This window comes from Drosophila melanogaster, chromosome 2L (assembly GCF_000001215.4).
Source record: "Drosophila melanogaster chromosome 2L".
NCBI classification, from domain to species: domain Eukaryota; kingdom Metazoa; phylum Arthropoda; class Insecta; order Diptera; family Drosophilidae; genus Drosophila; species Drosophila melanogaster.
Window position 1 is genome coordinate 6,191,414 of NT_033779.5, and position 14,290 is coordinate 6,205,703.

Sequence of the window (14,290 nt, forward strand, 5' to 3'; positions counted from 1 at the left end):
CCGAAAGTTTTACCACATACATTGAAGACATTCAACTTGCAACATCAGCTGCCACAATATAGCCCCTGCCCCCCCAATCCAGAAACGAAAATGAAATCTTTCTGCCATAATATTTATAGTTAATCAAGCAAGCCAAATACATAAATACAAATCTATAAACACCCGAAATGAACGGGTTCCAGAACTCGACTGCCTCCGTTGGCTGCCCTAGCAGTATTTGCACTTATCCCACCCCCCCAATCCCCGCCAGAAAAGCAAACACATGCCAAAGGAGCACTCTGCCGAAGGTTGTTGTTCCTGTTGTTGTTGTTGGGGCTAGACACATCGAAGCGAGTTGAGTTAGCAAAACATGCAACAATTTTCCAAGTGAATGCACTTGCAATATGCAGTGCATGTCGGATTGAGAGTCGGGGTGTGAGATCTGGCTTTTGACCCAACCTGGCCCATGCCATCCAGACAACCGAGCATCCCAGCATCTGAGCACTTCGCTCTTCATTTGCGTAGCCGGCTATCAAACCCAATCAAGTGTGAATGCACTGGAAGCTAACTTTTCGCCGAGATGGGAAAACTTGGAGACCATATACCACACACTATGTGCAGTATTCATATGACTTCTGAATATAAAATGGCAAATAATATTGTCCCACAGAGCTGCAATTAACTTAGACAGTCAAAAGACCTAAAAATAAGATTCATTTACACTTCAGTGTAGATGGATGTACATACATATAGTAACTTCACAAGAGCTCACTTTGTATTGGTTGGCTGACTTCTTGCCGTGTGATTATTTATAAACTTCTAAACGAATGCACGCAACCTTGCTCTGGAGGAGATCAAAAGTGGGATTGGGACTGGGATTGGTCCGTGGTGAGCCTGCTGGGTCCGGGCAACAAAAGTCATGTCAAATCAGTGTTGATTCTGTCGAAAATGTCAGCGGGCGACTGTCAGAGGCAGGATTTGTTTGGTGGGCAGGCGGATCTCCTTGGGACTCCCTCCATATCAAAAGGCAAATGAGAGGGAGGGTGGAGTCTGCGCCCAGGGCAAATGCAATTGGTGGGCTATAAATTAAGTAAGGTAGTTGACGTTCTGCCAGTCCAGAGTTGACTTTGCCAATGATTAAGTGTTTGGTTGACTCAAAATGAGATATTCTTTGAGACGATATGCCCTGCAAATGCGTCAGACATGAAGCATTTATAAGCATCGTCAAACTCGAACTGACACACTTGAGGCTTTTTGATATATTCGATTGCATTGCGCAGACCACAATTCACTGGCTCTATATTTAAATACTTACGTCGTCATTAATTAATGTTAAAAATACAATTTCCTCTCATTTCCAGCCACGTGCAACGTGCCCCTGGGCATGGAGTCGTTACTCATAACAGATGCTCAAATCACAGCGAGCTCAGCTCATGACATGGCCTTCGTTGGACCTCAGCATGCAAGGTAAGTTGGCCAAAGCTGATGGAGGAGTTTAACCCAAAGCTGCAGGTTAAAGGAAAAGTACCTGGGGATATAAAAAGAATCGTAGCTGTGGGGCAAAAGAACGGGTTTTACGATTATTCCTTGGGTAACTTCTCAGCAGCAAAGTATTAGCCTTTTAAGACTGATCATCGATATCGTCTGCGATCAGGTTTTTGAGATTACAAGACTTTATATTACGTTTACGATTGGAACCCTGCCTGTGCCACAGCTCCCGGCTCATTAACCATTTAACCCCCAGATGGAAAAAGTTGGGGGGATGGGAAAATGGAGGCTTATCTGCGATGCCGCTGCCCTGCTTGTCCATTTAATTGCTAATTTTATAGACAACTTCGTTAGGCGATAAGGCAGAGTCAATAAAATAGAAAACTTTGCCCACCGCTCAAGCGGCTGTTCAATGACAACGAAATTTATATTATGACACAAACAGTTTGCCCATCAAAATACCCAAAGTCCAGATACAAAGCGCCCGAAATCGAACTTCAATAAATACCAGCGCCAGTTTTGCATATCTGCCGATAAAACGAGTGATAATATTTGATGTTCGGCTAGCACCTTTTGTGGGGCCATGAATGATCATCTCATCCGGCGATAGGAAATCTTTTCATGAATATGCCAGCGTTTAATGGATATGCAGTCGATATCCGAAGAAAGGCTGTTTAGCCCTTTGCCCAGCTAATTAAATGCAATTTCTGAAATGCACAAACTCGTTTTCCCTCATCGAGCGAGCAAAGTTCAAGCGAGTTTGAGGTTTGGATCGGTTTTCCATCGAAGAGTTTGGTTTAATTTCAATTTTTCAGCTTTGTTTACATTTTATTGTCGCCACCGAAACAGAAGGGCCATTGAAACGGATTTGGTCTATGGCCTGGGCAGGAAGTTTCCAAGTAAGACGATGCGGGACGCAGATTGAAGCGGAAGTTTCGCAATTGCGTTGACCAGAGTCGTGATTGATGACACCATCGGATGGGCTTGACTTGTCGTGTAATTAGTATGGAATATCTTGGCGGAGTGGACCGGACCGGCACACACTCGTGGCCATAAACATGTCAATTACCGCATGAATTATGGCCAGAAATCAATGCAAACAAACACATTGGACGAACAGTGCGCAAAGGTGAAGATCCATTCTTAGCCCTTCTTTTAGTGCCTCGCCCGCAAGAATATGCCGTCTGTCGTCCGTCCGCCTTTATAGACATGCACTTAAAAAACACTCTGGATCAGGGCTGACTGACAACCAAGGCACCACACACTATAATACACCAGCACCACCACAAAGGCATCATTAACATTACCCCTTTATGGCGGTACTAAAATATAACCACAAAGACAACGCGTGTTGAGCACGTCGGAGATAAACAAAATATATTTGGCTGTGTTTGCCTCTTTTTTTTTTGTATTTTTTTGTTCTTCATTTTGTGCCAGATTAACCGGAATTTGTACTAAGGAGCATTTGAGCAGAGGACGGGCCACGAAAGTTGAGATCGGACTGGGCACCGATAAGTTTGCCATGCGGGCAGACTCCACAGCCGTAAGGGGGGTCGATGGCAATGCCAACTGAATCACCTGAGCGCGGTGGGGGAAGATCTCTGAATTCGTGGGGCATTCGTAGTCGGCTGTCCGTGGGACCGCCAAGTGGATCCGATTGACAGACGATGTCAGATTGCGATTCCTTAGGAGGCTAAGTGCTGCACGAAGATATATGTATGTATTTATTAAGCGTGAAGCGGAGTTGTGGTGTTGCGGAGCGGCGGATCTCCTTGGAGCTCCAATTAAAGAGTGCTCCAGTTGAAGTTGCAGAACTTTTGCCCAATTCACCTTACACTAATTTCCCTTCGGTGGCGCAACTATTCAGTGCTAGAAAACACTTTGGCTCCCTCCCCCAACTCCTCCTCCTCGCAGTCAGCAACTTTCTCTTTTGTCTTTCGATCTCCTTGCCCGCCAACTAACTTACAATTTCCCCGGCATGCCCAATCAGGCGAACTGCAATTTGCTTAGCCGAAAGTTCCACAGAGTCAACCAGTAAAGTTCAAAAGTGCAGGCAGCATTATAATTTGCGGCTGCCGTGCACTTACCTAACTAGACTAACTAGCTTGAAAAGATGTGCTCGAAAGGAACTCGACGTAATTCATTTCGGGAATGGGGCTGGCTAGTGGGGTCTCGACATGCACTTACGAGAAATTGCTGGCGGGGATCGGGGTCCTCAGGAGGCCATGAGATGACTGCTGCGCGATGGCTGCGATGACGGTTTGCGGTCCCCGTCTGGGGCTATTGAATTACGGAGATTAGTTTAATGACAGTTGGCGCTGTTTGATTTTCATTACCGCGCCCATCGTCCACCACCGCCAGGCGGCCATTACGTTTACAACCTTTTACATATTACGGCGATGAGAAGGGAAAAAATCCGAACCGAAACACAAGCGATTAGATGTCGGAGTCCTCCGGTTGGAGTCCGCACAGGCAGTTAGCCAGTCCATCAGCGCTCGGAATGAGCAGTCGACGACGGTGGCGCAGATTGTTAACTCTGGCAATAACAATAATTAAAGTCAAGTTGAAAGGCACATAACTGCGGATATTAGCATTTTAAATGATGTTTGTTTGCTTCGCTCTCCACTCTTTTTTCCTTCCTGCCTGCCATTTGGGGGGGCCTTTGGACACCGAAGAAGGACGGACGCGGCGGAAAACCTTATTTTATGAAGATTAAACTGACCTCTCTGCTCAACTGTGGCTGTAATATAATTAAAATTTTCCAGCGCCTCTCCAGCCAGAGTATTTGGCAAGAAGGCATCTTAGTGCATCATTTGCATGGCTATTTCGTGCGAACCCAACTAAACGATGTCTCAATGCACGCGGAAGCGCTCTACTAATGGCCATTCGCCAAAGGCTGGGGCGTAGCATGTACATTTTTTTTAGAGATTCCCCAGTCCGCAGTCCACAGCATGCACTTAAAATCCCAGTTGGCCGGCAAATAAACATCGCAATCGAATTCAATTCCAATAGCCCGCTGGCAGCCGCCGGTTCGAGCGGCCAAATGAAGCAATTTGCCACGAAGCCAACAGGAGGACCGGAGGCCAGGAGTAGGACTACTCCAGTCACTTCACTTGACTTGACTGGGTTCGAAGTGGGTCTAGGCCTATGCCTTTGCCTGGTAGCTGGCCCATGAGTAATGGCCAGGCATTAAGGCAGCCGAAATGCAATCAAGCATGTAAAACTTAATTGAAATATAAACCGAATGGCGAGGTAGTAGTGGTTAACGTATCGACGGCTTTGGCAGAGGGGCTGAAAATTGCTTAAAGTTTGTCCGTCCGGGAATAGGTTAAATTAATCCTTAATTACACAGACAACATCCTGCTGTGTCTAAAACCGCAAACAGCTTAACGAACGAGACGAGCTGCCAGACGACGCACCACAAACGCCAGTGGTTGCGATTGGGGCAGCGTTTCGTTTGCCGGGCTTGGTTAGGGGGGGTGTTTGGTTGGTTAGGGGGGGGGGGGGGCTCCATGTGGTGCCGAACGCTTAATGTCAATTAATTTATAAAAATCCCCCCCATATGCCCAACCCACACCATCACGCCAGCAACTGGTTTTCGCGGCTACTGTAGAGAGAGTCTGATTAATAAACTTGTGCCTTCTGCATCCTCCTTTTTTCCAGACTGAAAACCGATAATGACGGAGGAGCCTGGTGTCCCAAGCACATGGTGTCGAATGCGTTGAAGGAGTACCTGCAGGTAGATCTGCTGCAGACGCACGTCATCACGGCGATCCGCACCCAGGGTCGCTATGGCAAGGGTCAGGGTCAGGAGTACACCGAGGCCTATGTCCTGGAGTACTGGCGACCGGGCTTCGACAAGTGGCAGCGCTGGAAGAACATCCAGGGCAAGGAGGTAGGTGTCCACTGTGAAGCCAAGCATAGAGCATATCTTCCAGCTAATCCCATCTCTCATCTATCCTCCACAGATTCTGCCCGGCAATATCAACACATACAGCGAGGTGGAGAATGCCCTGCAGCCGATCATCTTCGCCTCCAAGATTCGCATATATCCGTATGGCCAGTACGATAGAACCGTCTGTCTGCGCGCCGAGATCGTCGGTTGTCCATGGGAAGGTGAGTACAGTCGCGGGAGTAGGGGATGCCGTATCCAAGTGGAGGCGATAAGAGCTTGACATGAGCAATGATAGTGCGGAGGGGCTAACAGCGTTTTAGTGTCAGCGCTAATTTATCATTCCACAAACCCGAGAGGCAGCCTGTTTGCAATTAGAGGAGCAAAAGCGGCTTAAGTGTTCGCACGATTGGCTTGTGGACACTCGTGGCATGCGGCATGCGGAGTGTCCAGATGCTCGAGTTCCAGATGGCTTATAAGGCCTGGCATGATCTGCGATTCGGAGCCACTTTAAATAACTAATGCATACCACTTGTTTCCAGCATAACGTAAAAGTTTTTAGCTCAAGGAAACCATTTACTTCACTCCAAGTTTTGTTTATTTAACTACCATGTTCAACCTTCCCCAAAAATTCCATAATTTCCATTAGACCTTACTTACCGCATTATATGCATGTTCCGCGAAAACCCTCAAAGTCGCCCCCGAATCGCATGACCCACACAGGCGAGTCCAAGTTCCCAGGTCAGAGGACTATGCCCACCACATAACAAGAAATATCCAGGCAACGTCTGGCCCGAACCACGTAATCCAATCAAGGTGACTGCTACGCTCCATGGAACCAAGTGTAGCGCATTCCTGATTCTTTCCCAACATAGGGGCACCGCAACTTGATGGTCGGGATTTCTTTTCAACGCCATGAGCACTGTACTTGAAATATATATCGCGTGCAGACGTTGCAAAAACATCCCATACCAATCCGATTCTCCCGGCTAGACCCGACCGAAATCGAAATCCCAGACGACGACATGCCGGGCACGCTGAACACCATGTCCCGTCAGTCGTCCGATAACAAAACAAAAAAATAAATAAAAAAAATAAGGAAAAAGAACAGGAAAACTCTGAAACAACTCAGTGCACTGCTGAAATGGAGTGTTTACAATGCACCATCAGATTTGAGAGAATTTGTTATCTCATTAGCATTATCCATTGCTAACAGATTGCAAGCGAGTTACTGTCATTACTGCATCTTCGAGATTTTTATTTGAATGTCAGCCACACTTTTTCCCAGTGTACGCAAACAACATGACCAACCTGGTCGGCGGCTGCTCCTAACCTTTACTTTGTCGATTTTTTGCACGCAATTGTCAAGTAGTCCACGGGCCAGAAACAAGTCTGGACAAACAAATTTTTCTATAATTTCCATGGGCTGGGCGGCGACTTTTCCGCCGGCAGCAATAGTACACAACTGGCCAGCGAAACGCGCCTAATGACAATTTGTAGAGCCCCAAGTTCCCCAAATGCCCCCGAGGAGCGGAAAAAGGCGCGGAAGTTGAAAATTTTTCCGTAAATTAACGCAATGTTTGGTCGCGGGACTTCGGGGTGATGGTACAAGGGGAACTAGGAACTACGAACTGGCTCCTGGGAATGGGACGAGTTCCCCTGATAAGTGGCGCCATTTGTGTGCGCGGGAGCACCAAGTTTTAGCTGCGGCACGCCCATTTGCGACGAAACGGGGGACTTGGATTTGAATATGGATGTGTATGGATTCGGGGGTGGCAGACATGCAAGCCTCCTGACCGCTCACATTTTGCGGACTATCATTTGATTTGCCACGGGGAATGTGAATGTGAACAGGAGAGCCGACATGGCGCATTTCATATGCAAATTAAACAAGATAAGATGGGAATGGATTGTGCCCCGAGTGGGCCACATTGTTGGCCCTAACAGCAGATGGGTCTAGACAAGTGCCAGACGGCCAGTGGATAGTGGACAGTGGGCGAAGAAATCAATAAATCTCCTTCTTGGGGTCGCGTCGATTTCATTACGCGATCATTAATCTGCTCGAAAACATGCCCGAATCGAATCATAATTGTTTATAAATTCAGGCCATAAATTTCGGAAACTGCTGGCATTTGAATGGGGCCCTTTGGCCCCACCTATAGCCGCTCCCGAAGTATTCCGCTTAGGGTTAAAGCGCCACAATCGTAAAAAAAATAGGGTTCATACGACCGACCCACCAGTCAGTGAGATTATCTCCCCACTTTGACATCGAAAGCGTGGCTAAGCTGGAATTTGTTACGATTTAACAACAGCTCTTGATATCGTCAAATCGAAAATGGAGAAGGGGTATGGCAATGGGAAAGGGAATTGGGTTTGCATATGCTCGAGTGCATTATAAATGCAGCCAGCAACTGATTAGCGTTAAGCCGGCGATTTATGGAACCCACTGTTCGGGGGCCCATAATTTATGGGCATTTTAGGGCATTACGAGCCACTAGCTCACTATCTTGGTGTTGAAACCTAGGGAAACTTCAGCTTCGAGAGGTTGGGCAATTGAAAGTAGAGCTGCCAGGTGGGTGCCACTAAATGGGTAGTGCTTTGTCCACACTTAAGGCTGCTTTCCAATTCCCTTTGAGTTCCGGCAATTCCACTGGGACCACTCAGTCATCCATCCATCCATCCATCTGGTATCCTCAATTTGAGTCATCAGCCAGAAGCGCGTTGACATTGTTGCTGTTACAGTTTGGCTTGCGTGCCACATCCAAGAAAGGCGGAGAGAAATTACATTTTATATATTGCAGTTGCTCGCTGTCTTGGCGACCAAAAATAAAAAAAAAAACCAACAAAAATAAAAAGTGAAGAAAAACTCCACGCACTTAAGCAAGGACTTGTCCTTACTTTGCTCATTTCTTTTTTTTGGCCAACAGTCGCGACACGCAAATAAGGATCGCATGCTGGCACGCGAATAACGAGGCACACAGACAGCGGAGGTGGAGGCATCCATCCTGCTGCCCCCCAGTGCTCCATGGCATTGCGTGAACTTCGTCGCAGCGGAGGCAATTGAAAAACGCGCTGCCCCGAATGTCTTTGCAGTTAATTAAATATGCCATATAACGTTTACATTCGGTTTAATATCGTGTCGCAGGAGGAGGAGGAGGAGGAGGAGGAGTAGGTCTTATCTGCCAGCTCCGGCGTAATTCATGTAATTAAACGAGGCGGTCCAGGCAGTCCGAAGGCCTTGAATAATAATTAATATTTTCGTTCGAACGCACCACCCACTTCCATATCCACCACATATCATGATCGATAAGGGTCGTTTGCCCACCTGAGCAGCCCCATCATCATTATCCACATATGCATGTGCGCCCAGTGCGTAGGAGGTCCCTAATTACGTGTAATTATGTGATTTTTGGTAATTATTGGAAAATTCCAACGACTGCCTTGCGCCGCCTATCTATCGATATATCTATCCTGTGAGCTTGTTTGTCCGCGTGTCCTGTTTACCACGTGACCCGATTGTGTAAATAGAAATTCAAGTGAATTAGTTAAGCGTGTGTCGGAGTTCCCCCCCCCCCCCCCACAATCGGTGCACCCTATTTTCCGGACAGGGTATAATTATATCGAGTGCCTGGCAACCCCGATTTGTTGTTTTTTTTTTCGAACTGATCTAATTGTTTTCGGTGGCGGAGTGGGGGCGGCCATTCGATTTTGTAATTAGTGTCAGGTGTTTGCTGGCGAGTGCCGGCAATTTGGTATCCTTATTCGTTGGATTGAAGCCCTAGCTTTTCGGTTACTTGGTTTCCGCTTTTACTTTAGCCAGCTAATCCCCACACAACCAGCGAAGGAAACCCATGACTCAGCCCCCGAGAATAACGCTTGACTTTGACATTGAAAAACTATAGCCGGCAAGTTTCTCGATCCCCTTCGATTAATGCCCAACATAACCACCGAAACCGAATGACAGACTCGAGGGGAGGCTTGGTTGCTTCCAAAGTGGCCACAAAACGAAATTATGTTTCAAGTAACTCAATATGCTCCACACCTCCTGGGGCAGCCGAATCACTGAATCCCTCGTCTTGGGGGAGTACGCAGTGGAAAGTTTTAATTTAGCGCGGTTTTAAGGCCAACGAAGTGGGGAAGGCAGCCACACTGGAGCTCTCGATTGAGGCAGATCCTAATATTATTAAATATTAAGTTTGTCCTTGTTCCGCAGCTCTGTCACACAACTTTTCTTTGGCTAAGTGTAGCACCACAGAACTCGGCATTTTGTCAGACATTTGTCTTACCCACGTGACGTGAAACGAGTATTTGACATGTCTTGTGTGTGATTTCCCCAATTCTCATCCCCATCCTCATACCCATCCCATTCAATCTCCTTAGTCGGCAGCTCGGGTTTCGTTATTTTCGTCTTAAAGTTTTTTGTTTGAATTCCCCGAATTTCCACACTCGAAATTTAAATGTATCTCATTCCTTTCCTTTCCGTTCTCAGAGGGCATCGTGTCTTACAGCATTCCGAAGGGCGTGCAACGCGGCATGGAGGTGGATCTGTCGGATAAAACCTACGATGGCAACGAGCAGGGCGATCGCTATGTGGACGGACTTGGTCAGCTGGTGGATGGGCAGAAGGGCAAGGACAACTTCCGCACCGACATCCATGGATTCGGAAAGGGTGAGTAACTGAAGCGTGCCACTTGCGCGAAACTTTTCCATTAATTTGCCCGAAAATATGAAATTTCCCTGGCTAAAACAGTCCCATCATTTAGGCCATCCGCTTCCCGTTTGAAACTGAAAACTATGAGCCTAAAAGGTTTGCCTTCCGCAGCCATAACTTTCTCCTAACAACTTTACACTAAGCACTGTGGTCGAATTTGGAAGATATATTCATAAAATCATACAAGTAATAGAATTTAGATGCGATAATAGCAGGAATCGTATTATTTGTTTATAGATATTTGCAAATTTCAAGTACTTTCTCCCTCACTTTCACCCATTCGAGAACCATTTGTTTATGCCCACAGTGCGGCGATGGCCCATTGAAATCGAAAAGATTTATGGCAACAGAAAGAAACTGATTAACATCGAATAATGACAAAAGTTCAGCGACGGGAGGAGCATGGGGCACATCTGACCCCCATTGCGCCGTCGAAAGCTCACTTCATTGAACATCGATGGGGGGAAAACTTTGGCCTCGCCAATAATTTGACTGCACAACACAATAAGCTAAAATAAATAATAACTTTGGACCATTTGCTGGCGTCGCAGTAAAACTTGCCGGATACCAGGCCAAGATATAGACTGCCACGCCCCCTCCTCTGCCACTCTGCCAGTATCCTCAACGCCGATGGGCGGCGGCAGTAAAAAAATGTAAACATTATGCATAGTTGATAATTTATGGCAACTCTGGCATTCATTTCCGCCCCAAAAATGCAAAAGTTCTGGAATTTGCGAAGCCAGCCAGTTTATATTTTTCCATCTCGCCCCGCCCCGCGACTTCCATTGAATGCCCCATGCGCTCTGCCCCTTTCCACATGCCCCATGGATTGGCAAATGGCCAATAATCGAAATTATTGAGAATCGAGAATTCCACGCAGGAGCAAAAGTTCGGTTGGACAATTAGACATGCAGTCGCTGTGTCTGCGGAAATTCGAGACGAGCTCGAGACGGAGTCATAAAGGCAACGCATTGCAACGGCAAAGTTTCCGGCGCATAATTCCGATTCCGATTTCGATTCTGATTCTGATTTCGATTCGCGGCACTCCCATATCTCGGCTTTTATGGCAACTATTTGCTCGTCTTCTGCTTATTTGCATTATAAGTGGGAATCAATACTCCGCCAGGCTGGTGGTGTGTTGCATGCCCCAAGGGAGGCGGCGGCATTGTATAAATTCTAGTTAGGTCTTGCCCTCCAATCCCATAAGCATACGAGTATAGTTGCTGCAAGCTAATATTGCATGATTTCTGCTTAAGGGGGTTGGTGGGGGGAGGGGGATGGCAACTTTGCTCCCCTGAAGTCCTTTCTAAGCCCCCCACGTAGGGGACTCGTCACCCCACTGAAATTAGGGCCACGCAAACAAGGCAGCGGCAGAAAAAATGGCTTAAATGTCGCATTGGCCATTATTTCTAGTTATACAGAGTCTACCCTCGAACCCAAAAACACAAACCCAAACCCAAACCGAGTATTCAAGCCCAAAAAAAAAAAACCCTTCGTGCGCCTGCCGTGAGCATTTATTTGTTTTGGGCGCATTTGGGGAAAACTTCACCCCAAATGTGCCATTGACAATGCCAGGTTGGGGACTTAAATAGCTTTACATGTCAGTCCGCCGCAGGGCTGCTCTATTGATTTCTCTCCCCCATTCCACGGAAATGTTCATTTTATTTCATTTTGATGGGTTTTTATTCATTTCAGGTTATGAATGGATTGGCTGGCGTAACGATACGCCCGGACTGCTGGGAAAACCGGTTGAAATAGTCTTTGAGTTTGATACGGTTCGCAATTTCAGTGCCATCGTCCTGCACACAAACAATATGTTCACTAAGGATGTTCAGGTGAGCACGTAGTTTAGTCTTAGAAATACCAAATTAATAGCCAAATTCGTTATTTATAAGCGAACTAAAACGATATCCCAATTCTTCACCAGGTATTTGTGCATGCCAAGGTGTTCTTCAGCATCGGAGGTCGCTACTTTTCGGGTGAACCTGTGCAATTTTCCTATATGCCCGATACGATAATGGATCATGCAAGGGATGTTACCATCAAACTGCACCACCGGGTGGGCAAATATTTGAAAATCAATTTGTACTTTGCCGTCAAATGGATTATGCTCTCCGAGATCAGCTTTATATCCGGTAAGTGTGGCACGTGAGATGCTGTGATGTTAAAACGAATGAATCTGGCACAGAATTGCAGTGAATTGCATTTGCCAAGTGAGGCAGGCCGCTTGAGGAAATGGAATTGCATACGTACAAATGCATTTTTCAGCTTCATTTCACTCTCGAGCTCTCGATTATGCGACAACACAACGTCTAAGGGCTAAGGGCTGAAGGCTGAAGGCTGCGTGATTTGTTGGGCGGAGGAGCAGTGCATTACTCCTAACAGGGGATAAAACATTTTTCCAACATTTTGGCCAATAACAATGGACTGCAGCGTGTGTGGTGGTGAGGATGGGGATGAGTGGAAAAGGCCCCGAGATAAACGAACACAAACATTTTCCTCTGGCTGGAAAACTAAAGTCAATTGAATGCGCAAAACCCGTCTGCTTGCAAAAATGTAAACAATCCGAGACTCAAGGGTAGATGAAACTATGAATTGCATTTCAGCTTACTTTTCCATGAATATCCCGACATGTCCCGATTAAAATTTTCCCCACCGACAGGCTCAATCCGGATTCAACCCTCCGCTCTACCAATTACTATAACTCCGGTCAGTGAACCGAAGACCGCTTAAATTCATTGTGTTTTCGGTGGAGAATCCCTCGTAAATCCCTCCGTTGTTAGGTGTGAAATAGGGCAAGGGGATGAGTTTGATTGATGAGCTCAATAGAGCGTGCCGTATGAATAGGGATTTCCTGTACTTTACATTTTCCCGGCAGATGGCACTTGGATTTGTGATGGCACTGATAGGGGAACCTAATAGCTTTACGCAGGGAAGTTGATCATAAATCGAACTGAGCTCCGTTTTTATAAGTCAATTAGTCGGGCTAGGGGAGGGAAATCAGCTGAACGCCCTGCGAAAATATATTAGAAAAGGTTTTCGAAATGAAAGACAACAAAGGTTCCAAAATTCCTAAGACGCATAAGAGGCTCAGCAAGCTCACACAAAGGAACCCAGCGTTCTTAAGTTCGGGACTATAATGGACATGCCACTCGAATGATCCTCGACGATCAGAAGTTTTGAGTGGTTAGCCGAAAGCATTACGAGGCGAAATGTTTTTTTGTGGGAACAGGGAGCAAAAAGCAAGGATAACCAGAAACGAAACCACAATAAACAAAACCAAACTCCCATGCTGTGCTCCTCATGCATTCGTGCAGCAATTACATGACTAGCCAGAAAACAGAATCGTCGCCATGAAGCATTTGTCACGCACACAAGACGACATGGAATGGGTTGGTATGGTATGGTACGACGGATTGGTTCGGGATGGGATGGGATGGGATGGGATCCTACCTTATGAAGGGAAAGTGGGTTGGGAACGTGGAACACCAGGGGCAACCAGCTGTTTTTTATTTCGTACGCCTCGAGTGCAGACCTCGAAGAGGCCAGAAACTAGGGTAAGGGTAAACAAAAGAAACGCACGTTCAAAATGGCAGGGAAGCGTCTTTCGAGGGTATGCGTATATTTTCATCAGGCACTGTGAGTGCGCGAACGAGTGAGTGTACACAGATTTAACCCCAATTTGTGAGATTTGCTCGCGGTGATTGCAGTCGCTGTTGTCGGGGAGCTGCCGTATTCTGCGCATTTAAAGGTTTCTAAAAATACAAAGGCCAAAAAAAAATAAGAAAACAATGACGGGACCAGAGAGAAAGGCCCCGGGGACACACAAAGGGAATTAGTTATAAAGGGCATGCGACAGCAGCGGCGAGATCTGCGCTCTGTTGCAAAGGATATGCGGCATATTCGCCATTACCCACGGAGTCCTTTCCCCCTCCCCTCTCCCCTCTCTCACTCTCGGGCACTGCGTGTGATAAATGTGGCACGAAATATTTTAATTATTTTAAACGTTTTATGGCCCTGTGGTCGCTCAGTCGGATACTCCCAAGCGAGAAAAAAGGGGAAAATAGCGCTGCCACCCGAAGGACAATGGCAGTGTCGAAACAAAAGACAACAGCCAGTCCTGTCTGAGATCCAGGCGCATAGCTCAAAACAGCAGGCTCAACTCCACGACATCCCCACAAGAACTTCACACAGTAATTACGCCATTTACTGTCTAAGAA

At 46.7% G+C, this 14,290-nt stretch overlaps 1 protein-coding gene across 3 annotated transcripts in view; it reads left to right on the forward strand.

Moving 5' to 3' along the window:
- The window catches only part of smal (smoke alarm), a 31,982-nt gene that overhangs the window by 12,281 nt on the left and 5,411 nt on the right, over positions 1 to 14,290 (forward strand). For all 3 annotated transcript variants that reach the window (NM_164688.2, NM_001273195.1, NM_001103627.4), the window contains exons 3-8: positions 1,341 to 1,446; positions 5,131 to 5,362; positions 5,436 to 5,583; positions 9,849 to 10,028; positions 11,766 to 11,905; positions 11,998 to 12,205. In NM_164688.2, the coding sequence (NP_723165.2) occupies positions 1,341 to 1,446; positions 5,131 to 5,362; positions 5,436 to 5,583; positions 9,849 to 10,028; positions 11,766 to 11,905; positions 11,998 to 12,205 (1,014 nt within the window). The remainder of the gene's footprint in view (positions 1 to 1,340; positions 1,447 to 5,130; positions 5,363 to 5,435; positions 5,584 to 9,848; positions 10,029 to 11,765; positions 11,906 to 11,997; positions 12,206 to 14,290) is intronic.